This window comes from Mastomys coucha, unplaced genomic scaffold (genome assembly GCF_008632895.1).
Source record: "Mastomys coucha isolate ucsf_1 unplaced genomic scaffold, UCSF_Mcou_1 pScaffold1, whole genome shotgun sequence".
In the NCBI taxonomy this organism is placed as follows: domain Eukaryota; kingdom Metazoa; phylum Chordata; class Mammalia; order Rodentia; family Muridae; genus Mastomys; species Mastomys coucha.
In genome coordinates this window covers 23833338-23857361 of record NW_022196891.1, presented here as the reverse complement: position 1 = coordinate 23857361, position 24024 = coordinate 23833338, and the positions used below count along the sequence as shown (strand labels likewise).

General features: G+C 45.6%; 1 protein-coding gene and 1 non-coding gene across 9 annotated transcripts in view; both read right to left on the bottom strand.

Annotated features, from left to right (window-relative positions):
• Mgat5 (alpha-1,6-mannosylglycoprotein 6-beta-N-acetylglucosaminyltransferase) overlaps positions 1 to 24024 on the bottom strand; it is a 293646-nt gene that overhangs the window by 149969 nt on the left and 119653 nt on the right. For all 8 annotated transcript variants that reach the window (XM_031380981.1, XM_031380977.1, XM_031380967.1 and 5 more), the window contains one exon: positions 18431 to 18592. In XM_031380981.1, the coding sequence (XP_031236841.1) occupies positions 18431 to 18592 (162 nt within the window). The remainder of the gene's footprint in view (positions 1 to 18430; positions 18593 to 24024) is intronic.
• Positions 5622 to 5749, bottom strand: LOC116072145. The gene has a single exon (XR_004111327.1).

The following is a 24024-nucleotide window of genomic DNA, read 5'->3' as shown; positions in this document are numbered from 1 at the left end:
GAGGGAGGGAGGAAGGGAGGGAGGGAGGGAGAGAGAGAGAGAGAGAGAGAGATTGATTGATTGATTGATTGATTGATTGATTAACACTGGTGCTCGGCTCTCTTATACCTTGTTATTCAGTCCTAGGCTCCAGCTATGAAGTAGTGCTATCCACACTCAGACTAAACCTTCATACCTTAGCTATATCTTTCTGGAAACATCCTTAGAGACACATCCAGAGGTGCGTGTCCATGATGCTGCTAAAGCTGGTCAGTCTGCCAGTGAAGATTAGCATCCGTATCCATTGACATTTTCAGTTTGGCTACTAAGCTCCTTTCCACAGTACCTGTCCCAGCTGTGCTTCTCAAATACACCCCACCAGGATGTGGCCTGGAGCATTGAGAAGGCTGGTTCTTCTCTGTGGAGCCTTCTCTAGATAGTTCTTGAGCTCCCTTCTCTCTTTCGGAGGTGTTAGCCCAATGTCTCTTCTTGAGAGGGTCTTCCCTAACCCCCACCTAACCCCACCGCCCGCTTCCGTCACTGCTGGACCAACTGCACACTTATAAACCTCTACAGTAGTTTTACTCATCTCCTTCTCTCCAGCCTGGGGAGGGAAGGGCCCGGCAGGACCAGGCACTTACAGAGTGAGTGCAGATGAGCCAACCCAGTCAGTCCCTGGGTCGGGGGAGAACGGCTATTTTCTATTACATCCAGTGGCTCAGCTGTAATTTCTATCATCTGAACAGTCCGATTGCATCCCTCTTCCTGACAGGGAAAACAGGTTTTTGTCTAAGCTTCCACTTGAAAATCCAACCCAGTAATTCACTTACACACATAAGCGGGAACTTGGCCTGCTTTGGACACTTGGAGCCTGCGGGCATGAAAAAAAAATATCACAGCTCAGTGAATTCCCAGGTGTCCTCGATGACAGCTCAGTAGCCCCGAGCACAGCTTGGCCCTGGCACACACAGACCGTGGGCATTCTTAGCCAACTCAGCTGCTACTAATGGCCCTGTGCCCTACAGAAACAACTGTCCTCCTGGCATGGCAGAACCACGAGGCAAAGGCCACCTTCTTAATCCTCACAGCATTCCTGGGCAGGACAGGGAAGGCAGTTAATCTTTGTCACCGTGCCACTCGGTTCTGACAGAAATGTAAGAGGAAAATCGACCTTGCCCCTATCTTCTGGAACACACCTCTGTCTCCCCAGAGCTAGGCTTCAGAAAGCCACTGAAGAGAAATGACTACAACTTCAGCCAAGTGCCTCACTTCGGTGACAGACAGGATCAGACCCAGCTCATATGAATGAATCTTTTCCCTGCCCCAGCCTAACTGCACCCTGAAATGAAGTTTTAAATATTTACTTTGTTCCCTGAAAATTCTTGCTATAACTTGTAATGCTTGCCTTAACCATTGTTAATGAAAGCAATTACCCAGAAGGTTCTATTAGCATAGAGTTTAGACAGGTTAATGACTGTCTTCCCTTGAGAACAGAATACTCCTCAGTAGGCAGTCCCCTCCCTCTGTGCAATGAGGAGACCCAGAGAAGGGTCAAGCACTGCCTTGGGTCTGCCTGAGCTTGACAAGACAGGAGGTGCCTGAGCTGGGTAATATCCTTTTATGCATGGATGAAGAAAGAGTCCTAGAAGGCATTCCCTCCCCCAGGTGGCTGCAGGGCTGGGAGGTCATTCCTAAGGCTAAAAATCACGCAGATCCAAAGGGTTCTTTCAGGCAAAGGAAAAAGAATCTATGGACTGAGAATTAAGAAATACAGGACAGCCGGGCAGTGGTGACGCACGCCTTTAATCTCAGCACTTGGGAGGCAGAGGCAGGGTGGATTTCTGAGTTCGAGGCCAGCCTGGTCTACAGAGTGAGCTCCAGGACAGCCAGGGCTACACAGAGAAACCCTGTCTCAAAACAAAACAAAACAAAACAAAACACAGGACAAGGGGCTGGGGAAATGGCTCAGTTGGTAACACACACACACACACACACACACACACACACACACACACCTCACAAAGTAGTTGAGGTTATAGATTAGTGGTCGAGCACTTGCCTAACATGTACGAGGCCCAGAGTTACACTGCCAGCTCTATAAAACAACAAGCAGCTAGCAACCGACCTTCCTGCGGCTCACCTGACTGCACAACTCCTGGATAGGCAAGGTCAAGAGCACCGCCTAACAGAAAACCTCCACAACCCCCTCCCCCATCATATCTCTTCCTTCCCATGAAAACAGCTTTAGTCCAGAGTCGCTTCTCTTTCCCGAAAGTCTCGAGGTCCAGAATGAGTCTGTGGAAATAGGCGTCAGTAGAAACAGGTGAAGAAGAAGCAAAGCAAAAGACAGGGGAGCACGTGGGAGAAAGCAGATGTGTCGGTGACTGAACCGTCTGCGGAACCGACACCATATGTGAGCCCAAGTCATTGCTGTCTGCACGTACCTCATTAAGACAAATTAGAGCAAGAGATGGCTGTCATCTTCCGATCAAAACAAACAAGCCTAATTTCATCACGCCCGAATCTTGTCTCTGATATGAAGAGTAACCCTATGCAGAAGCTTCAGTCCCCATGGCAGGGAGACCATCTCTAGTGCTGAGGCTACATCCCAGTTGCTAGAGTGCTAGTCTGGCCTGCAAGAAGCCAGGGATAGATGCTTGCCATGGCACAAACAGGCGTGATGGTGCGTGCATACTTGTAACCCCAACACTCCAGAGGCAGGCCAAATACATTAAAGAAAGAAAGAATATTAAAAGCAGTAAGGGAGGGCTGGTGAGATGGCTCAGCGGGTAGGAGCACTGACTGTTCTTCTGAAAGTCGAGAGTTCAAATCCCAGCAAACACATGGTGACTCACAACTATCTATAATGAGATCTGACACCTTCTTCTGGTGTGTCTGAAGATAGCTACAGTGTACTTATTTATAATAATAAATATATCTTTGGGCCAGAGCAAGCAGGGTCTGAGTGAGCAGGGCTGACCAGAGCAAGTGGGGTTGACCAGAGCGAGCAGAGGTCTTAAAAGTCAATTCCCAACAACCAGATGAAGGCTCACAACTATCTGTACAGCTACAGTGTGTACTCATATACATAAAAATAAATAAATCTTTTTTAAAAAGAAAAGCAGTAAGGGAAAAAGGTCAAATAACATATAAATGCAGGGGCAGTGGTGGCACACGCCTTTAATCCCAGCACTTGGGAGGCAGAAGCTGGCAGATTTTTGAGTGTGAGGCCAGCCTGCTCTACAAAGTGAGTTCCAGGACAGCCAGGGCTACACAGAGAAACCCTGTCTCGAAAACAAATACAAACAACAAAAACAAACAAACAAAAAAACAAAACAAAAAACCCAAACCAAACAAACAAAACAACAACAACAATAACATATAAAGGCAGAACTATCAGAATTACACCAGATGTCATACAGACCCTAAGAGAACACAAATGCCAGCCCAGGCTACTATACCCAGCAAAACTCTCAATTATCATAGATGGAGAAATCAAGATATTCCATGACAAAAACAAGTTTACACAATATCTTTCCACAAATCCAGCCCTACAAAGGATAATAGATGGAAAACACCAACACAAGGAGTGAAACTACACCCTAGAAAAAGCAAGAAATAATCTTCTTTTAATAAACCCAAAAGAAGATAGCCACACAAACATAAAAAACAACAATAAAAGTAACAGGAAGCAACGATTACTATTCCTTAATATCTCTTAGCATCAGTGGACTCAATTTCCCAATAAAAAGACATAGACTAACAGACTGGATACATAAACAGGACCCAGCATTTTGCTGCATATAGGGAATACACCTCAGTGTGAAAGACAGACACTACCTCAGAGTAAAGGGATGGAAAACAATTCTCCAAGCAAATGACCCCAAGAAACAAGCTGGAGTAGTCATTCCAATATCAAATAAAATGAACGTTCAACTAAAAGTTATCAAAAAAGATAAGGAAGGATACTTCATACTCATCAAAGAAAAAAAAAATCTACCAAGAGAAACTCTCTATTCTGAACATCTATGCTCCAAATGCAAGGGCACCCACACTCATAAAAGAAACTTTACTAAAGCTCAAAGCTCACATTGTACCTCACACAATAATAACGGGAGACTTCAACACCCCACTCTGTCAGCAGCCATAAAGGGAAAAGTTAATAACTAGTAGGTGATCCTCCTGAGATGGCCTGCTTCAGATTATTATATAATCTGCAACAGGTTCACTCTTATTAAGCAAGGCTGTAAGGGATTCATTTTAGGAAAGATTCCTGCTATTAATATGCATTTCCTGTTACTATTAAACATATATATATAACAATCACTAAGTTATAGCCCACCCCTTTGGAGCAGATCTCTGCAGATCCACAAAGATGTACTTTCTAGTAGTAATGCTATATTGACAAATAGATGACTTCTTAAGTCTTAATGATGATCCTATAAGAATTCCTAAAAAGACCTTAATAATCACTGATATAACAGGACTGCTCTTAGGTCCTTTTCTGATAGTCAAAACTGCAATGAGAATTCTGACAGTCTCCCAGCTGTCACCAGTTAATTGCTCTTAGATGGTAACCAGACTTTCTACTACTCATAGCACATTCCAAGAGATTATAAAACAACTAATCAGAGGTCATAAAAAGGAACTAATGACTTATTATAGGTGTTAGGACAGAAGATAAAATACTGACTGGGTTTATCTATACAAAACTTCACTATTAACTTAGTTATGGTTTTCAACTTACAGCGAACTTGTGGAGCTGAGACAGGTGATGGATGTTTAGCCAGATAATTACTCCTAATGATTATTCATGTAAAGATTCTGTTGTAAACTTCTATTTCAATTAAAAAATGTCTCTGGCCAAAAATACAGCTAAAATTAGACAAAATATCTTGTTGGCTATGGAATCCTTAAGATTCATCATGCCATTCCCCACATGGCAAGGATGAAGATTTACTACAATTAGTTATTGAAAAAATTAACTCATAAAGTATAGTTGTCTTTCACCTGCTCAAACAATTAGCAAAAATTCACCCTTAACTGATCTGTGAACCCTGTATAATCCATACAAATAACTTAATAGTACTAATATTTGGGTTATAAGATTCATATATTGCAGAGTGTGTAGCTCTGACAAGATTCATCTGTGGAGACGCTGAAAAGATCTGCTGTTCCAGACACCTGCCTCCTTAGCTTGTTTCCAGAGACTTGCTTCCAGAACAGCTTCAGGAATAGCTCCTGATCCCTGATGGACTCAGTTCACCCAGCTTTTCAGAGGGAACCAGTCACAACTTTAGTCAAGCCCTGAGACTTCTAAGCATACAGATGCTAAAGCTAGCTTTCTTATGTCTAAACAGTTTTGCTTATTTTATTACCCCTCCCTACCCCTTTAAAAAAAATTGTTGCCCCCAATTCAGCAGAAAGAATTTGTGGAGAGTCCTCTTCCTGATTGCTTTGGGGAAAAAAAAGAAAGAAATGCTCCTAACAGATTGGCCTGTCGGCAAGTCTATGGAAGCATTTTGTGTTTTTCTTTTTCTCTTTCTTTCCTTCTTTCTTTCTCTCTCTCTCTCTCTCTCTCTCTCTCTCTCTCTCTCTCTCTCTCTCTCTCTCTCTTTCTTTCTTTCTTCCTTTTCTTTGTAAAATGTTGAGTAGTACAGTGAGCCCTGTGGTCCTCTCCAATAAGGGCTGCTCTCTCCACTCCTTTGTCTAGGAGGAGCGTATCAGCAAGCATGTGCTTCATCAGACCCAACCTTCTTGATCCTTCAGGGCAGCATTTTCTTGATGATTGAGGTAGAGGGGCTCAGCTCGCAGTGGGCAGCACCATCCCTAGGCAAGTAGTCCTGGGTGTATTAAAACAAAACAAGCTAAGAGAGTTATGGGAATCAAGCCAGTACATAGTGTTCATCTGTGGTCTCTGCTTCATATCCTGCCCGACCTTCTATGATGTACTACAAGCTAGAAGCTGAAATAATCCCTTTCTTCCCCAACGCTGGTTTTGGTCATCATTTTATCACATCAATAGAAAGCAAACGAATGTACAGGAGCTATCCTGGAACTCTCACTCTATAGCAGAGGATGACTTTGAACTCCTGACTCTCTTGCTTCTACCTTCTGTGTATAACAGACCCTGACAGGCTTGCAGCACCACACAAAGCTTACACACTCCGGAGGACAGAACCACAGACTTCCGGTGTGAAAGGCAAACTCTACACCACCTGAGCTGTCTCCCTGGCCTAGGTTTTCCCACCTGAGTTTGGAATGGACCCCTTTCCGCTGCAACCCCCTGCCACCTGTGCATTCACTACTGCTTGAATGTCATAGCTCATCTATCTCTCTCTTTTTTTTTTTTCCTGGTTTTTTGAGACAGGGTTTCTCTGTGTAGCCCTGGCTGTCCTGGAACTCACTCTGTAGACCAGGCTGGCCTTGAACTCAGAAATCCGCCTGCTTCTGCCTCCCAAGTGCTGGGATTAAAGGTGTGCGCCACCACTGCCCAGCCTCATAGCCTCATAGCTCATCCCTTTCCCCTGGAGCTTGGAGCCGGAAGCCTTCCTCTTCAGCCAAAACAAAGCAGACACTTCAGAGCTGCACTCAGAACGCTTTTCATGGGCACCTCCAACCTATCCTCGTGGTTCATCTTCTCCAGGTGCCCTAAGTATGCTGGGGAGGGAACTTCATGCTATAAAGTTGATCTTTGGGGGCATAATTTGTTTTCCCTGAGTCATTAAATGTACCCTCTCATATCTTGATAATTATATATACACTCTGCTTCAGATTAATAAAACGGGTTTTCTTCTCTCCAACATTCTGCAATTTAATCCATTGTTTCACAGTACTTTGTGCCACGGTTATTCCGAATCAGTGGCTCTTTTATGAAAAGACATAATTACCTTTCATATAAGCAGAAAGCACAACGTTCGCTGCCAAAACTGCACTGGTTGTGGGCCAGGGAAGGCGTTAAGGTCAGGATTCCAAAATAAGCACTGGAAGTTTAGAATGTAATCTGTTTCGCTGGAGGTCTCAAAGGCCAGTTGTGAAGCTGAGCAGGGAAAGGGTGAGGGGAGCACCGCCAACAAGCTGGCGTGCTGGAAGAATACAGTCATGTCTTTCCAGTGCAAGCAACACTGCAACCAGGCACCTGCCTATACTGCTATCCATCACTATGGTTGGTTTAAAAAAAAAATCCTAGCTTTTAATTATGCATACATGGGGAGTAAGGGTGTGCAAAGAGTGCAGGGGCAGAAGCCTAAGGACGATGCCGAGTCCTCTGGACCTAGAGGCAACTGACTGTGAGCCACCTGATGTGGGTGTCGGGAACCAAATTCAGGTAGTAGGTGCTTTGAACCACTGAGCCATCTCTCCAGCCCCTATTGATGATGATGATGATGATGATGATGATAGGGAGAGAATGTGTGTGTGTGTAAAACACTGTATGTGTGCAGCAGTACCCATATCCCATTTTCAAGTTTGTGGAATTGGTTCTCTCTTATCACTTTTAACTGGGCTTCAGGGACTGAATGCTGGTCACTACTGAGCCATCTTGCCGGCCCAGAACTGGACATCCATCTTCCCTGACCATCAGATTGCAGTGAAACACTGGGAGACTGGGGTTGCTTGGCACAGCATGGCTGACATTTGAGGCTGGAGAATCCTTTGTTGTGTGGGCTGCTCTGGATGGCAGAGCCTGTTAGGCAGTCTTTCTCTCTCTCTCTCTCTCTCTCTCTCTCTCTCTCTCTCTCTCTCTCTCTCTCTCTCTCTCTCTGTAAGATATAAATAGGGCCTCTCGGCTGTGACAACCACAGCCGAATCCGACTAGTGCCAAGTGTTCCCTGGGGGTGTGAAGCTGCCCAGAGCTGAGAGTCACTGCTGCAGACACAGGGCCCCGAGGGTCAGCAGTAAGCGCTTCACCTGAACTGCAGACCTCATTTTAATGATAAGAATCAAAACCCCCTTGACCAACACCAAGTGAGAATCTCACCAACAATGGCCCCTGATGCCTGTGGCACTGGCGAAGATGCTAACAAGTGATCAGGCCTTTTTGCTCACATGTTTGTGGACCTCAAAGAAAAAAACTTCACCTGGAAGTTTATTTCTTTAGGGTTTATTATCTATCAGGGTGGTGGTGGTGGCAGTGGCCTATGTGCGTGTGTCCATGAACACGTGTGTGGCATGTGCATGGATGTGCGTGACCATGAACATGTGTGCGGTATATGCATATGGATGTATATGGCCAGGAACACATGTGTGGCATATTGTGTAGATGTGTGTGGCCATGAACATGTATGTGGCATATGTGTGTGGATGTTCAAGACCATGAACACGTGTGTGGCATATGTGTGTTTGAGGACAGTAGTGTTCTCTCACTATCCAGCTTATTCCCTTGAGACAGGGTCTGTCACTGAACCTGGAGTTAGGCTAGTGGGCAGCCAAGCCCCAGCTATCTTCCTGTATCTACTGTCATAGTACTGAAGTGACAGGCACGGGCTCACCATGCCTGGCTTTCTACATGAGCCCTGGAGATTTGAACTTGAGTCCTTGTGTTTGTGCAGCAATCGTTCTTAGCCACTGAGCCATCTCCCCAGCCCATATTGCTTTTTAGACTGACCTGGAGCTGGCCAAGTAGGGTAGCCTGGCTGACTAGAGAGCCCTGGGTACCTAGCTCCCTTCTGGTCTCATTCCCCAGAAACGGAATCACAAGTGTATACAAATATGCCTGGTTTCTTTTCTTTCTTTCTTTCCTTCCTTCCTTCTTTTTTCTCTTTCATTCTTTTCCTTAATGTGGGGAGCCGCAGCTGCCACCCTATACATATATATTGAACACCTGGTCTCCGGCCAGAGCAGAGAGCATTGAGATAAACAAGCCTTAGTTGGAAAAGCTGTGTGCCTCTAGTTTATGATGCAAGCTGGCATGATTTCTCGTAGCCTATTATGCTTTGCTACGTAGCTGATGCTGATTGGGACCAGGGAAAGTATTTAACCCACAAGGGCTGGGGGCTGGAGAGAGAATATAAGTAGTAGTGAGTAAGTATGTAGCATTAGGGCTGGTGATGGGTTATGTAAGATTTAGGAGTAAGTATGTAGAATTGGGGCTGGTAATGGGATAGGAGAGAAGATGTAGATATAGAAGTAAGATGTAAGGATAGATGTAAGATGTAGAATTAGGAATAAGTATGTAACTAATAAGATGTAAGTAGTAATAAGTAAGATGTAAGAAGACGATATAGAAGAATATAAAAGAAACTAGCTAGTAAGAAGAAGTAAAAATGAAGGTTCCTGATTAAACTGCATGGAGAAGGGCTTGGTGTTTGCCTCCTTACTTCTAACTGGACGGGTAAGGCGGCCGACACTTTAACATAAGTTCTAAGGATCAAAGTCAAGGCCCTATGCAGCCCTTAATTGAGCTACCCCCCAGCTATGTGTTTTTAGTTCTTTATGATTAAAATCATAACATCCTCGTAAAGAAAAAAACACACCAACATCACACACCTTTCTGCACTGACGACCTACTGACCTGTCTTCAAGCCCTGACTGCTGCCTGCCTTGCAAAGGACCAAACAGAAAGCCACAGTGGAGCAAGTTCACGCTGTGCTGCTGTGCTTGAATTAAAAAGAAAACACCCTGTAATCCTACCTGGCCTGAACAGACACAGCATGGAGCAGGGAGCACTCTCCTGGCCAATCCCTGACCCTGAGAAAGTGACCTGGTGAGCAGCAGCCTAGGCGGGGAGCTGGTTCACTTTTGGTACTACTTTAACCATAGCACGGCTCTCAAACAAGAAGGGAGCACAGGTGTAACTTAATTTCAAGGTCCATTAGCAGCACAGAGCGGGGGAATTACACTGCTAAAGGCAAGTTCTAGAACTCAGCGGGGACCTTTTCCAATTTTCAAATGGTAAGAACAATAATTATGGTGATTGTTTTTCAGAACAACATCGAGGTTCAAACACACTGCCCTTCCCAAGGACTGGAAACTTCAATGTTTGTGGCAAATGTGATCTGAGAAATGGAGGGCTGCCTAAGAATAAAGTTAGATTAAATACCGAAAAAGCCAACGAGCTGCGCCTGAACACCGGATTCTGGTGAGGGTGTTGCCCAAGTGTCCATGCAGCTGTAGTGAATATAATACAACATGCACGCTGCTGTTACATTCTTTTGCTTTTATGGGACAGTCAGTTGACAGCAGCCACTCGCTCAGCTTCTGTATGGGAGCAAATGGTTATTGCTAATGTGAGCACTGTGGTTAAAATTCCCTGCCAACTTGATGGGATGTAGAACCATCTAGAAGACAAGCGTCTGGGCATGTCAACGAGGAAGTTTGAAGTGGGAAGGGCCAGGCTAAATAAATGTGGGCAGCGCAGTCCCGGGCCAGGATTCTGGACTGAAGATAAAAGAGAAAGAGAGCTGAGTGAGCGCCAGCAAGCTGAACACCAGCATACATTTCCTGACTGGATGCAGTGGGAGCAGCCTCCTTGTGCTCTTGCTACAAGGCTTCCCCACCAGGAACTCCCAAGCAGTGAGCCAAAATAAACCCCTCCCTCTCCCTCCCCTCCTAAGTCATTTTAGTTGTTTTGCCAAATGAGAAAAGTAACTAATCCGGTGATGTAGACAAATATATGTGTGCACACGCTCACACTTGTTGCAGAGGGCTTTGTGGTGTCCTCTCTTCTAGGATGTTACAGTCTAGAGGTACAACTATCATGCTTGGTGGAGGGTCCCCAGTATTGAATCGCTGATGCCAAGCTCAGTCACAAGCAACAAGACAGGGAGTTATCTCTGGTGAGTGGCACCTACTGCCATCTGAGAAAGGGAAAGTCCCGCCTCCTAGCAACTCGCCATCAGGCGGCACGGAGAACAGACCTGGCGAGGAGTTCATCTTGCGAGCGGAAGTCAGGCTTGGACCATGGCTGCGTGGTGAGAGTGAAGAGCTCCCATCCTCAGGAGGAAGCACAGACACAATCGTGTATCTACACTGACTGCCCACCCTCAGCCTGTCCCCGAAAGGCCTACCTAGCCAATGCTCCGTACACCATCACTTACATCGCTTTCCAAAGCTAGAGAGAGTCAAAATACATATAAAAAGTGGAACATCCAACTCAGTACAACCGAGCAGGCGCATGAATGAAGATGCCCTGGTGAAACCCATCACCTTGTACATGACCCTAAAACTTAACAAAGCTAGAGAAAGAAATTCTTTTTTTGGAGGCATGGTATGTGTGTGCATGTATGTGTGAATGTATATTTGTGTGTGCATATGCTTGTGTTTGTGTGCATATATACGTGTGTGAACATGTGTATGTGTGTGGTATATACATGAGTGTGTCTGTGTGTGTGTGCGCGCGTGTGTGCGTATGTATGTATGGACCTGCATGCTTCCACCCCCTCAGCACATACACTATCACACTTGAGCTTTTGTAGGATGGGTTTCAGGGATCAGACTCAGGTCCTTGAGTTTGCAAAGCAAGCCCTTTTCCAATTGAGCCATTTTTTCCTACCCTGATATAAGTCTTTCTGAAAGCCAAAGCCTCATTTGTTTGTAGTGGGAGGACCCTGAACTGGCTGGGACACTCAGCATGGCTCCTCTGGTCCCATGGAGGCAGAAACCTGACAAGGGAGCATTCAAGCCCTTGCAGAGCCTAGGTCTGGGTAAATTAACTTACTCTGTGATTGAGTGGAAGGAAAGGACTTTTGTGATCTGTTTTTTCATTTCCTTCCTCTCCAACAAAATAAATAGGGTTTGCAAATGTGAATTTTTTATTTTAATAAAGTTCATTTTCTACCTAAATTTCCCTAAGGACATATTAACTCTGACAGAACAACAACAAAACAACAAGGGTGATACATTTGTGGGGAAAAGTCACTTTAGAAAAAAGTCACAGAGAATACAACCATACAGATCAAGAAAGGGATACATACCCCCCACACACACTCACACACACACACACATACACACGGCTGTTCCTTCTTTAAAAAAAAATAAATAAATTCAGGGAACACTCTTTCAACTGCTACGGTGCCCAATTTAGAAGCCGTTTACAGTCAACCAGAAGATAGATCAGCAAGCAATAAGACACAACAGTAAGCAATCAGAAACATCAGTGAGCTGAGTAAGCTGTGAAGGCACGCCAGGGAGAGCATTTCCGAGCCATTACCACATGTCTTCATGCCGGAAGGAAGAAAGAAAAACCTCACTTAAGTCGGGTTGGAACCCCATAAAAATGAACTCTCTCACAGCTCTCGAGCCACTGTTGAGATGACAAAAGGGTTCTGAGGACCAACAGCCCAGCCATGAAGCAGCAAAAGCAACGGCGGGCTGCTCATGGTGGAGAGTTATTAATGTGGTGCTTCTCATCCTCCTCTAGACTGTCTGTCTGTAGACATGGGAGGCAGTTACAAAACAAACAGACAGACCAAAACTCATGTACTGGCTAACTGACAAGGCACAAGGGAGCCTCCAGCATCAGGGGAAGGGAAGCAGAACATCCAGCAAATCCATGTGCACTCCTAAGAAAAGATGCATCTGTGCACGGAGGGAGGGGCCACATCACTGGCCGCTAGAGCAGCGGACGCCAATACAGAGGGAACCTCTCTATCAGAAAGGCTAATAGTCTAGGAAGCTCAGCTTTCCTTTTCCAGGACCTTTCAGAAAATGGCAACCTCTCTGTTGTAGACTGTAGTGATTTGAATAAGAATGGCCCCAAAGGTGATATAGGTGTGAATATTTGGTCCCAGTTGGTGAAACTGTTTGGAAGGATGAAGGATATGGCCTGGTGGAGGAAGTGTGTCACTTCCACTCCACAAGCTTTGAGGCTTCAAAAGTTCATGGCATTCTCTGTAGGGAGATTCTCAGTTAGCTCTCACAACCTTCTGTTTGTGGATTGAAATGTAAGCTCTTAGTGACTACCCGCACTATACCCGCACTATGCCTTCCTGTCGACTGCCAAGCTCCCCCTTCAAGATACTCATGAACTCTAATGCTCTGAAATGGTTATTCCCAAATTAAGTACTTAACTTTTTAACTTGCCTTGGTCAAGGTGTCTTATTACAATAATACAAAAGTAATTAAGCCATAGACTTGGCCTTATGTGATGTCTTACAGATGGTAAGGGGGGGTGGGTGGATAAAGAATAAATAATCTCTTTCCTGTGAGCTCTTGGAAGGGTATGAACTCAATCTCGATTGTCAACTTGACAGGCTCTAGAGTCTCCGGGAGGCGAGCTCCTGCATGCCTATAGGGGAGTTTCCAGACTGGGTTAAGTGAGACCTCCCCGGGGGAGTAGTACCACCCACTAACGGGGGCTCCTAGAGTACACAAAGAAAAAGCCAGGTTGAGCAGTAGCATCCATCTCCCTCTGCTTCCTGAATGTGGATACAATGTGACCAGCTGCATCAGCATCCATTTCCCTCTGCTTCCTGACTGTGGATACAATGTGACCAGCTGCCTCAGCATCCATCTCCCTCTGCTTCCTGACTGTGGATATCATGTGACCAGCTGCTTCACGCTCTGCTGCTGTCCTTTCCTGCCATGATGGACTGTGCCCGCAAACTGTGAGCCCCACTTAAGTTTTTGTTTTGTTTTTGTTTGTGTTTTTGTTTGTTTTTGGTCAACTACTTTGACACAGCGGTGATTAAGTATTTGACACAGAGGGCATAAGTGGCCTTGTGGACACCGTGATACCAAGGGCTCTTCCCATTCCCAAATACTTAAACTCAGTAAGACATCTCAAAGTAGGAAACATGAGGGTGGGTTCTCAAGTACTCAAATACAAAGAAGATTAAGTCAGAGTATGGGTCCTGCAAGAACAGGAGAGTGACAGGCACCAGCCGCACAGTTGCTCTTAGCTTCTTCTTTCTCTCCCCATTTTCTTGAGGTCACCATCCATTTCTAGGAAGCTTCTCTTCCAGGTTCCTAGTCCCTAATCCTAACCAGCTCCAGAGTGTAACTTCATGTAGAATCCCTCCCTAGTCATCCTACCTCATGACACCATCACATTGCTATTTTATAGGTGTATACTCTTTGCCTAATTATCCAGTAAGAACACTGAAAGTTTGCAGTGTACCTAAACGTGTGGACACGGAGGCAGGAAACATGGGGTTGATTATTAAAAATGTAATTTGTGGGCTAGGGACGTGGCTCAGTTAGTGGAGTGTTGACCCAGTGTATACAAAACCCTGGGTTGCATCCCCAGCATCCCATAAGCTTGGTGTGGTACCTCAAGTCTATAATCCTACCACTGGGAAGTGGAGGCATGAGGACTAGAAGTTCAGAATTGTCGGTGTGGTGGCACACACCTTTAATCCCAGTATTTGTGAGGTAGTAACTCAGTTGGATCCCTGAGAGTTCAAGGCCAGTCTGGTCTACAGAGTGAGTTCTAGGACAGCCAGGGCTACAGAGAAAAACCCTACCTTAAAAACCTAGATAGACAGATAGACAGACAGACAGACAGATAAAGGAAGGAAGGAAGGAAGGAAAGAGAGGGTGAGGGAGGGAGAGAGAGAGGTGCTGCTCAGAGTCTTGGCTGCATGAGACCAGCTTAGGAAACATGAGGGTGGGTTGTCCTTAATAGTCTCTGGCATTGGGATACTTGATCTCCAGTTGATGGCACTGTTTGGGGAGGTTGAGAAGGTGTGGTCTTGCTGGAGGAAGTATGTCAGTGGGGACAGGCCTTGAGAGTTTAAGGACTAGAGCTACTTCTAGGGAACTCAGTCTATCTCTTGCTCTAACTCCAGACCTGAGCCCGCAGCTTCTGCTCCACCCCCAAGCTGGCTGTCACTCTCCCCTGCCACTATGGACCCCTATGTCTCTGACTGGCAAGCTAAACGAACCCCTCCTTCTCTAAGGTGTCTTGGTCATGGCGTTTTATCAAAGCATCAGGAAAGCAGCTAATACACAGCCTATCTCAAAACAAAATAACTCTGATCCTGAATTCACTATTTCTTAAATTTAAAAAAAAAAAAAAATCAACATCAAACTGATTTTTTCCTTTTTTAAAATTATGTATATGTGAGTATGTACGCTTGGGTGCAGATGCTCACAGAGATGAGAAGGCAGCACCAGGTCCCCTAGAACTGGGGTTACAGGTGGTTATGAGTGACCCCATGTGACCTAGGAAGTGAACTTGAGTCCTGACTAGGACTCAAGTTTTATATTAAATTCACTAAATATTGGGAGCACATCCATGGTGTCACATTTAAAGATGCTGCAATCTGAGTCACTAGCTTCCAGAATGAGCCCTTCCCTCAGACCCTTGTTAGTCGAGTAAGAGTCACACAGTACCCAGGTCCAGCAAGCATCCCATCTGAAAGCATTTACATCATGACGTTCCTGAGTTCACCCGTGATGCTGTGCCCTGGAATCTGATACTCAGGAAAAGCAGCCTCTCCCTGTAGCCTGGGTGCAAACTTGGACAGCTAAGGGCCACAGGGTCACACAAGAGGGAGAAGAGAGTGATGACATAAAAGTCTAGCCAGATCGTAGGCTGACCATAGAACAACAAACTTAAAAACAGAAAGAAAACCATACTGGGGGCTTAGAAAATGACTCAGTAGGTAAAGTGTTTGTCTCAAGCCCACAAGGACTTCATATTCACAATAGAGTACACCTGTAGTCTCAGAGCTGGGTAGGCAGGGACAGGGAGAAACTTGGGGCCAATCAGGACAGCCAAATCAGTCATCTGTCCAATGAGAGACCCTGTCTCAAATGAAACTGAAAGCAATTGAGGAAGGCATCCAATGTTGGCTCCGAACTTCTACATGCATGCAAAAGAGTAAGTAGCACATATCTGTACACACACACATGCACACACACACACACACACACACACACACACACACAATGGGAGGTGGGGAGGAAGAGGAAGAGGAAGAGACACCATTCCATCTTTCAAATCAGATAACACATATCCATGATGAAGTCGGCCAGGAGCTCTCCACAAGCATCCCCCGTGGGAGTGGGCATTGAGAGCGGAGCCTGGAGAGGCACAGCGCCCACTTATTAATAAGCAGCTCAACACAGTGGGAGGTTTCCTTGTCTAATTACAGAAACTGCTGGAAATGGCAGGGAAGACAGGATTTATGGCCCAGATGACACCGTCTCTGTGTTGTAATTAAAAGTTATTTTTAACACTTTGGTGGGATACTGGGCTTATTCAAAATATAGTTTGTGAATTAAAACCTGCACAATGGCAAAAAGCCAAAGAGAAAGGTAATTCACCCAGCTTGCTTAATGCGAAGCATTCACTGTTTTGACACTAGGAAAGGTAGGAAAGGGGAGAGAAAAGTCCCTCCCACTTCTAGGTCCATGTCACAAGAAAAGAGGGGAGAGGAAGAGCCTTTATGTATTGGTTTTCTTGCTGATCATATCCCAGGGTGGCCTGGAACTGGCTGTGTAGCTGCGGATAACCTTGACTTTCAGATCACACTACTTGTTCCTCCTAAATACAAGTGCAGGGAGGTTGGTGTGCACTGCCGCTCCCTGTTTTAGGTGGTGCTGGGGACAGAAGCCAGGGCTTCCTGATGACAGCCAAGTACTCTGACAACTGAGCTGCATCCCAGCCCCATAAAGGTAGATCTTTAAAAACTCAAACGTAACATAGCTACTTAACTTCATCTTACAAACAAACAAACAAATAAATAAACGCATATATAGATATATACACGCATATATGGGGATGGGGGCATTTGGCCTGCATGTATGTCTGTGAGCCATGTGTGTGCCTGATGCCTCAGGAGGCCATCAGAGGGCATCAGGCTGTTGTGCGCCATCACATGGGTGCTGGGGATTAAACCTTGGTCCTCTGGAAGAGCAACAGTACTCTTTAAGAGCTGAGCCATTCGTCTCTCCAGCCCCTAAGTTTATCTTCTAATCACAGGTAGGGAATGTCACGTGTGGAAAGTCCAGACAGCTTGTTCACAAGCACTTATTGTAAGTGCCCCGCCATCTAGCATGACTTGCGGTAGGTACCACAGTCATCCCTTTGAGGAATTAGGGCTCACACACTAACAGGGCAGGAGCGGACTCCAAGGTGTTTTGATCTGAAGGTGGACCCAATGCAGGCTGTGGATAAGCCTCTGGTATAAATTCAGGGTGTGCTTTTAGCCACTTCCTTCTCTTGTCTGAGATCCCAATATGAAGAGGGGGCCAGGCAGGATGCATCCCTGTGGAAATCACATAGCAATGTTCGAGTGTTGATGGCGCCTGGCTAGAAAGGCTTTTCCACCTCGTCTGGTGCTCCACATGTACACAGAGGCATTTTGTGCAGTGGCAAAGGTGCTTTAGCAAGGCAGGGGGAAAAGCTACCACAGGCAATGAACGGCAAGTCGCCTTAACTTCCGGGACCTTGGGGTTCCTATCCATCATGTTGGCTACCTAGCATTTATTTTTATTTCTTGAGACAGACTCTCATAGAGCCCAGGCTGGGCCACAGACAGTGACCTTCGATGCCCGATCCTCTTGCCTGCTTTACGCCTCCTCCCAGCTTGCCAGAGTAAAATATGTGTAATGAGAAATTATTTTACATTCTTCTAATTTTTTTCCCTTTTTTATATGAGTTTAATCATTCATTTGTATCTGCCTGCAGCCACCGAGGCTTGCTTTCATGCTCTGTGTTCTAAAACAGCACTACCTTATCGTCTGTTAGAATTTAGAATTCTTCCAGCTTTCTCTTCTGTGTTTTAGTTTCCTTTTTTGGGGGGGGGGTTCGAGACAGAATTTCTCTGTGTAGCCCTGGCTGTCCCTGAACTCAGAAATCCGCCTGCCTCCCAAGTGCTGGGATTAAAGGCGTGCCTCACTACTGCCTAGCTTGGTTTCCTTTCACAGCCCAGGAGGCCTCAGACTCACTGAGTAGCTGAGGATGACCTTGAGCTTCTCAGTGTCCTCAGCTCTCCCATGCTGGGATTACAGGAGTGCATGCCCACACCTAACTAACAGCGGGCAGGCTTGTGCATCTGACAGGAGTTGGGAAGGGAGGGAACTGCTCTGGTGGGAGCTTTCCTGATAACCGCTGCGTTTCACTTCGTCTACGTTCTGAGCCTCTTCAGCACAACTCGATTCTAGGAGCTCTTTATCTGCATGGGTGTCAGAGAATCCACCAGTCATTCTGAGAAAATCATAGAAGAGTCCCAATTTTTTTTTTTTTTTTTTTGGTTTTTCAAGACAGGGTTTCTCTGTGTAGCCCTGGCTGTCCTGGAACTCACTCTGTAGACCAGGCTGGCCTCGAACTCAGAAATCCACCTGCCTCTGCCTCCCAAGTGCTGAGATTAAAGGCGTGCGCCACCACCGCCCGGCGAGTCCCAATATTTATTATTAAAAAATAAATGTAAAGCTTGCCCTTCCAACAGTCACTCCAAGTTCATGGAATTTTTATTGTACAATTTTTTTATTGTATAGGAACCTTGGTGCTGTGGTTTTAGGAAGGGTTCAATCCCATAGCTGGGCAGGGAACTGCCATCCTTACCTGCCACATTAATTTTTTCAAGCGATACCAGGCTGGGGACAGCCGTGGTGGAGTTGGTGGAATTCGCTCCTGTGCCATTGACGAGATTGTCCACCTTCGACTCGAGCTTGCCGATGCGCTGTAGGATGTTATCCAGTAACACAGCAAGCGTTTTCTTCAGATCTGTGGAAGGAAAAAAAAAAAAAGTGAAAACTTCGGCAGGTTCTGCCATATATGGCCAACCTGTGGCTTGTGTGCACCCAGGATGTGTATGAAACTAGCCCAATGCTAACTCATAAATTAAAACATTGAGAGAGGTTTTTTTTGGTTTTGTTTTGTTTCCTTTTGTTTGTTTGTTTTTCGAGACAGGGTTTCTTGGGAGATATTTTTTGCAGCATTTTCTTTGGAAACTTTATCACATGGGTGTCTTGAGCATGAACTCTGTAGATGAAAATGTTTTGAACTACAATGTAAAAAAGTTGGACAGAGGCAGGTGAGATCACCCAATGTCTAATACCACTTCCTGCATAAGCACGAAGGCCTGAGGTCAGATCCCTAACACTCATGGAAAAAGCCGCGTGACCTCTGAATTAGGGAGGAGAGGGGCTAGAGCGGAAAGTGAGAGGACTGTTGGCTTGCTGGTGGCCAGCATGGCTTTGGGCTCAGTTTCTACCTTTCCCCAACAGAGAAAGATAAAGAAAGGTCCTCTGATCTACTCACTCACACACGTGTGTGTGGGTACCCTCCTCAGTACCACAAACAAGCCACAGAAGTTGTTAAATGTTTCTGAAGTGGCTGAGTTCCCCTAAAATGAGCACATCTCGGCGATAACAGGAATCGCCTCCAATCAGGGCCAGACTCCAGCAAACAAGCCAGTTTGTGTGAAAGTGAGGCTGTAAGATTATTTCCAGACACAGGTCCAGAGAGAGGAACCTTTGCCATGACCCATGCCACCTCAGCACTACAGGGATCCCTCTCCCATACAGTGCTGCGGCTAATGACATATAGACATGATCTCAAGGTGTAGCCCAGCCTCGAAGCAGCTTCAGAATGAAGCTCACTGATATTTTTACTCTTTAGCAAATTCTATTCTGACCTTTATTTATTTATTTTTTTTTAATTTCCTATTTGCTATAGGGTCTAAGGAACTCCAGGCTGGTCTTGAACTTACTACATAGACAACAATGACCTCGAACTCCTGATCCATCTGAGTGCTGAGATTACAGGTGTGTGCCATCTCACCCGGTTCTATGTGTAACTGGGGTTGGATGCGGCTAGGCAAGCCCCCTACCAAATGAACCACATCCTTGGGCCTCAAGATTTTTCTTATTCTTTTAGGATTTCATTTATGTACACAATGACATATGACCACATTCACAAACACTTCCCCTCTCCAACTCTTTAGGTTGTATCCCCTAATACAACTTCATGTCTCTCTCTTCTCTCTCTCCTCCTTCTCTCTCTCCTCCCCCTCTCTCTCTCTCCTCTCTCTCTCTCCTCTCCATCCTTTTTTCTGATAGACCACTATGTCCAATTAGTGGTGCCCATATGCACATGGGTGTGAGGCTGCCTACCTACAATGGCTATACATACTCTCATAGGAGAATGATTTTCCCTCCCCCAGGAGCTAACAACTGAAGAACACTTCCCTCATATATTCCTGGACAATTCAATTTTTAAAAAAGGGGTGTTGATTATTGATGGGTACAATTCCACATTCACACCACGCTAGAGAACGTGACAGTAACTGTAATCAGATCTGGGGAGACAACCAGAGCCGTCATTGTTCACCAATACTTATTAAACTAGGAAGGAGGAGATTGTTTTCTCAAGGGTAAGGACATTCTCTTGGGGTGCTTACACTGAGAGAGTGGGGTCCCTTTCTTAGATGCTGGACTGTCGGACATTTCCACCAAACTTCACCCGGGTCAAGAAACAAGCTCCTTGGAACAGATGCATGAGCGTATAACGAACGTGGGAAGTCTATAGAACATTCAGTGTGGGGAGCTCCCTGCATTATGGGATACGAGGCAGTGAGGAGGCCCTACAGCAACAACATACAAAGGAGTCCAGACATTGCTGGATAAAGCCTAGGGGCACAATCCCCTTCACTAGAGAAGCCACAGAATAAAGATAAACTCTAAACCTGTGTATTCATCGCAGCCACCCTCTGGATATTAAGAGCATATGTGAGGAAAGGTTTTACACGCTCTTAATGCCAGAGTGAGAATGGATGCTGTAAACTTACATGAGCGGAGGCCCCAGCCACCAGAGCCACTGCTGCAAACACAACAGCGAGAGGAAAGGGGAAAGGGGGTGGTCCCTTCCTCCTCCAGGGAAAGGGAACGGAAGATGAGCTGATATGGATAAGGGCTGGGAGCCTTCTGGAACCATGCTTTAAAAGCTACGGGACTAGAGAACAGACTCCTAATAGAGTTATTGGTGTTAGCCATGGTGGAACACATCCTAGGTAGGACAAAACAAAACAAAAAGAAAAACAAACAAACAAACAAACAAAAAACCCAAAACAGTCACACTATCCATTAAGAGGATACGTTCAGGCTTGGGAGATGGCTCAGATGTAAAATTTCTTGTTCTCCAAGCTTGAGACCCCGAGTTAAGATCCTAGTACAAAGCTGGGCATGGTGGCACATGCCCACAGGTACCAGCGCTAGGGAAGCAGTGATAAGTAAATCCCTGCATCTTACTGGCCAGCTCCAGGTCCAGTGAGATATCCTGCTTCAAAACAGACAGACAGACAGACAGGTGAAACAAAACAAAAGGCTGGATATCACTGAGGAAGATGCACATGTTGACCTCTTCGAATCCTCAAACACACACACACACACACAGAGAGGGGGGGGGGAGATGGAGATGGAGACAGAGAGGGAATAAATACATAGATTAAAAAAAATCTATTCTCCCTAAATTCAAAAACTATATCTCTTGATTATCATGAAGAGTGACCTTCTATCTCTATTAATGGTCTGTGACTCTGTGACACAGTGTAAGAAAGAATGTGAAGATGGAGAAAGGCCAATTGATGCTCCTCCTTCGATCTACTGACTTTACCTAGCTAACTCAATGCATCCTATATACTCACCCTATGGATATAAGGACTATATAGCCTTTTATTCTCATTGACAGATAACTAAGGGACAGCCTGGGTAGGACAGACAGGCCACCTCTTCAGAAGCGCCCTGGACCTGTCTGCCAGCATTTCTAACTTGCAGCTCCTGAACCTATGTGTCAGGCCTCTTGTGCCTCTGCCATGTCTTCTCACTAAGCCATATCGCAACCACACCAGAGAGTTGCAGATGCCACTGTGCAATGTACTGATGATGAGTTGGAGACTGCCAGATAAATCAGGTGATTCAGGGGTTTGTTCTATTGGTTTATTTATTTATTTTTTTTTACTTTTTTTTAAGGCTGAGGAGTTGGCTGAGTTTATAAAGTATGAGGAACTAGGTTTGGACCCCCAGAACCATGTGAGAACACCCAAAGACAGGCAGATCCCCTGCCTGTCTCACTGGCCAGCCGGTCTAGCCTAGTTGGGGGTGGGGGGGGCGGGCTCCAAGTTCACTGACAGACCTTAGTTCAAGGGACATGGCAGAGAACAACACAAGAAGACACCCAGCCTAAAGTATGTGGCCTTCATCCACATGTATACACACGTGCAAAGATACACACATGCATGAAGAAAGGATTAGTAAGAACCTGGCTTTGTGCATCGATTGGCCTCTGGGTGGAGGCAGAAGATCAAGCTACCAGAACCCTCAGCATCTCTAGACTCGCTACTGGCGTGGGCATGTTCTCTCTCTAGATGAGGAAGAAAGAGTTCATTTTCAACTAAAGCAACACTAAGACACCATTTCAAAGCAGTATCATCAAGGATTTCAAATATATATAAATAAAAATGGCCTACATGTTGGTGTGGGTTGCACAGCACATATTTGGAGGTCAGAGGGCAGCCCAGACACTGTTATTCAGCAGCCTTCCCCACTCTTCTGTTCTGTTTGAGACAGAGTCTCCCATTGGCCTGGAGCTGCCACATAAGCTAGGCTTGCTGGCCAGTGCGCTTCTAGGAATCCACCTAGCTCCACCTCGCGTCTCACCTCCCTTAGGTTTATGGGTGCAAGATGCTATGTCTAGCTTTCTTTTCAAACATGAGTTCTGGGGATTTGAACTCAGGTCCTCACACACTCGAGGAAAATGCTTTACCAACTGAGCCATCTGTTCAGTCCCATTTAAAGATACTATTAATGAGAAACACACGCACAAAGGAGACGGGGCTAGATGGCTCAATGGTTAAGGGCACATTCTAGTCTTCCAGAGGAAGCCTAGTTTGGTTGTCCCACCCACACTGGGCAGCTCACAACCATCTATAACTCAAACTCCAAGAGATCTGACATCCTTTTCTGAACCCCATAGGCTCGTACACTGTGGTACACGGACGTGAAGAGATACTAAACAAACAAGAAATGAGAGAGATTGGAAAGAGGAAGAAGAGGGAAAGAAGGGAAGAAGAGGAGGGAGGGAGACAGACAGACAGGCAGGCAGACAGACAGACAGGGTAGGGATGGGGACAGACTACACAAAGAGGATGCAAAGCCCAGCCTGTATTTTGACAAACACACACAGTGCCCAGCACACTGCGGCCCTCAGTGAATATGCTTTATATGAGCACATTATCAAAACAGATCCAACATCACCTATAAGAACAAACAATTGTCCTCACATAAATTATAGCTTCCTGGGTGATAAAAGCATTTCTCGCCTTTTTAAAAGGTGTAAAAATGGCTAACGGCTTCACGGCAGCTTTAAGCAAACAGCAGAATATTTGGTTATGTTGTATTTAATGGTAATCTATCTACTTAAGGACACTGTGTGATGCGGAGTAGTTCTGATGGAGTTTAATAAGAAAATGAGGACACGAATATTCCTTCCAAATTCTAGCATATTTTTATGTTTATCATGGTGTTTTACAGTTGTTGGAGCAGTAACATGTGTCCTCAGCAGGATTACAGTTTCTAATTACTGATGAACTTTTACATTTGTCTTTGTACTTCCAAAGCCTTGGTGAGGAAAACTGAAGCCCAACATTACTATACAAAATTTCCATGTTCCTACAATTCACTATAGGCAACAAAGGTGAGAGTGGGTGATTTAGAACCTTCAGAGCACCCCTCTGGGGAGGGATGCCCTGCTTTTCAAGCCAGGACCTCTTTGGTTAGTGCCGACATCAGTTAGACGACAGTGGGGACCGTCCGAGAATCTGGAAGTTTTCATTTCCAGGAAGCCATGACAGCACACGGCAGAAAGGGCAAGAAGGCTCAACTAAGAACAGAGTGGCAACGCAGTTAGCATAGCCGTTTCTTTGTGCGGGTTAATGCTGGCCACCAGGATCCCGAGTTCTGAAAGGCCGAGCCTCTCCATACCTCTGTGAACAGGGGCGGTACATTAGGCCAACTGAGGTCAACTTGGTGTCCAAGAAGGGCCCTCAGAAGAAACAGTGGCTCTGCCGGTAGATTAGGGCTCTTGGGTGCATGACCTCGATGCTCCAGAGAGAATGGCAAACCATGACTTCTCTTATCAAACCAATAGGTATTTGAGAA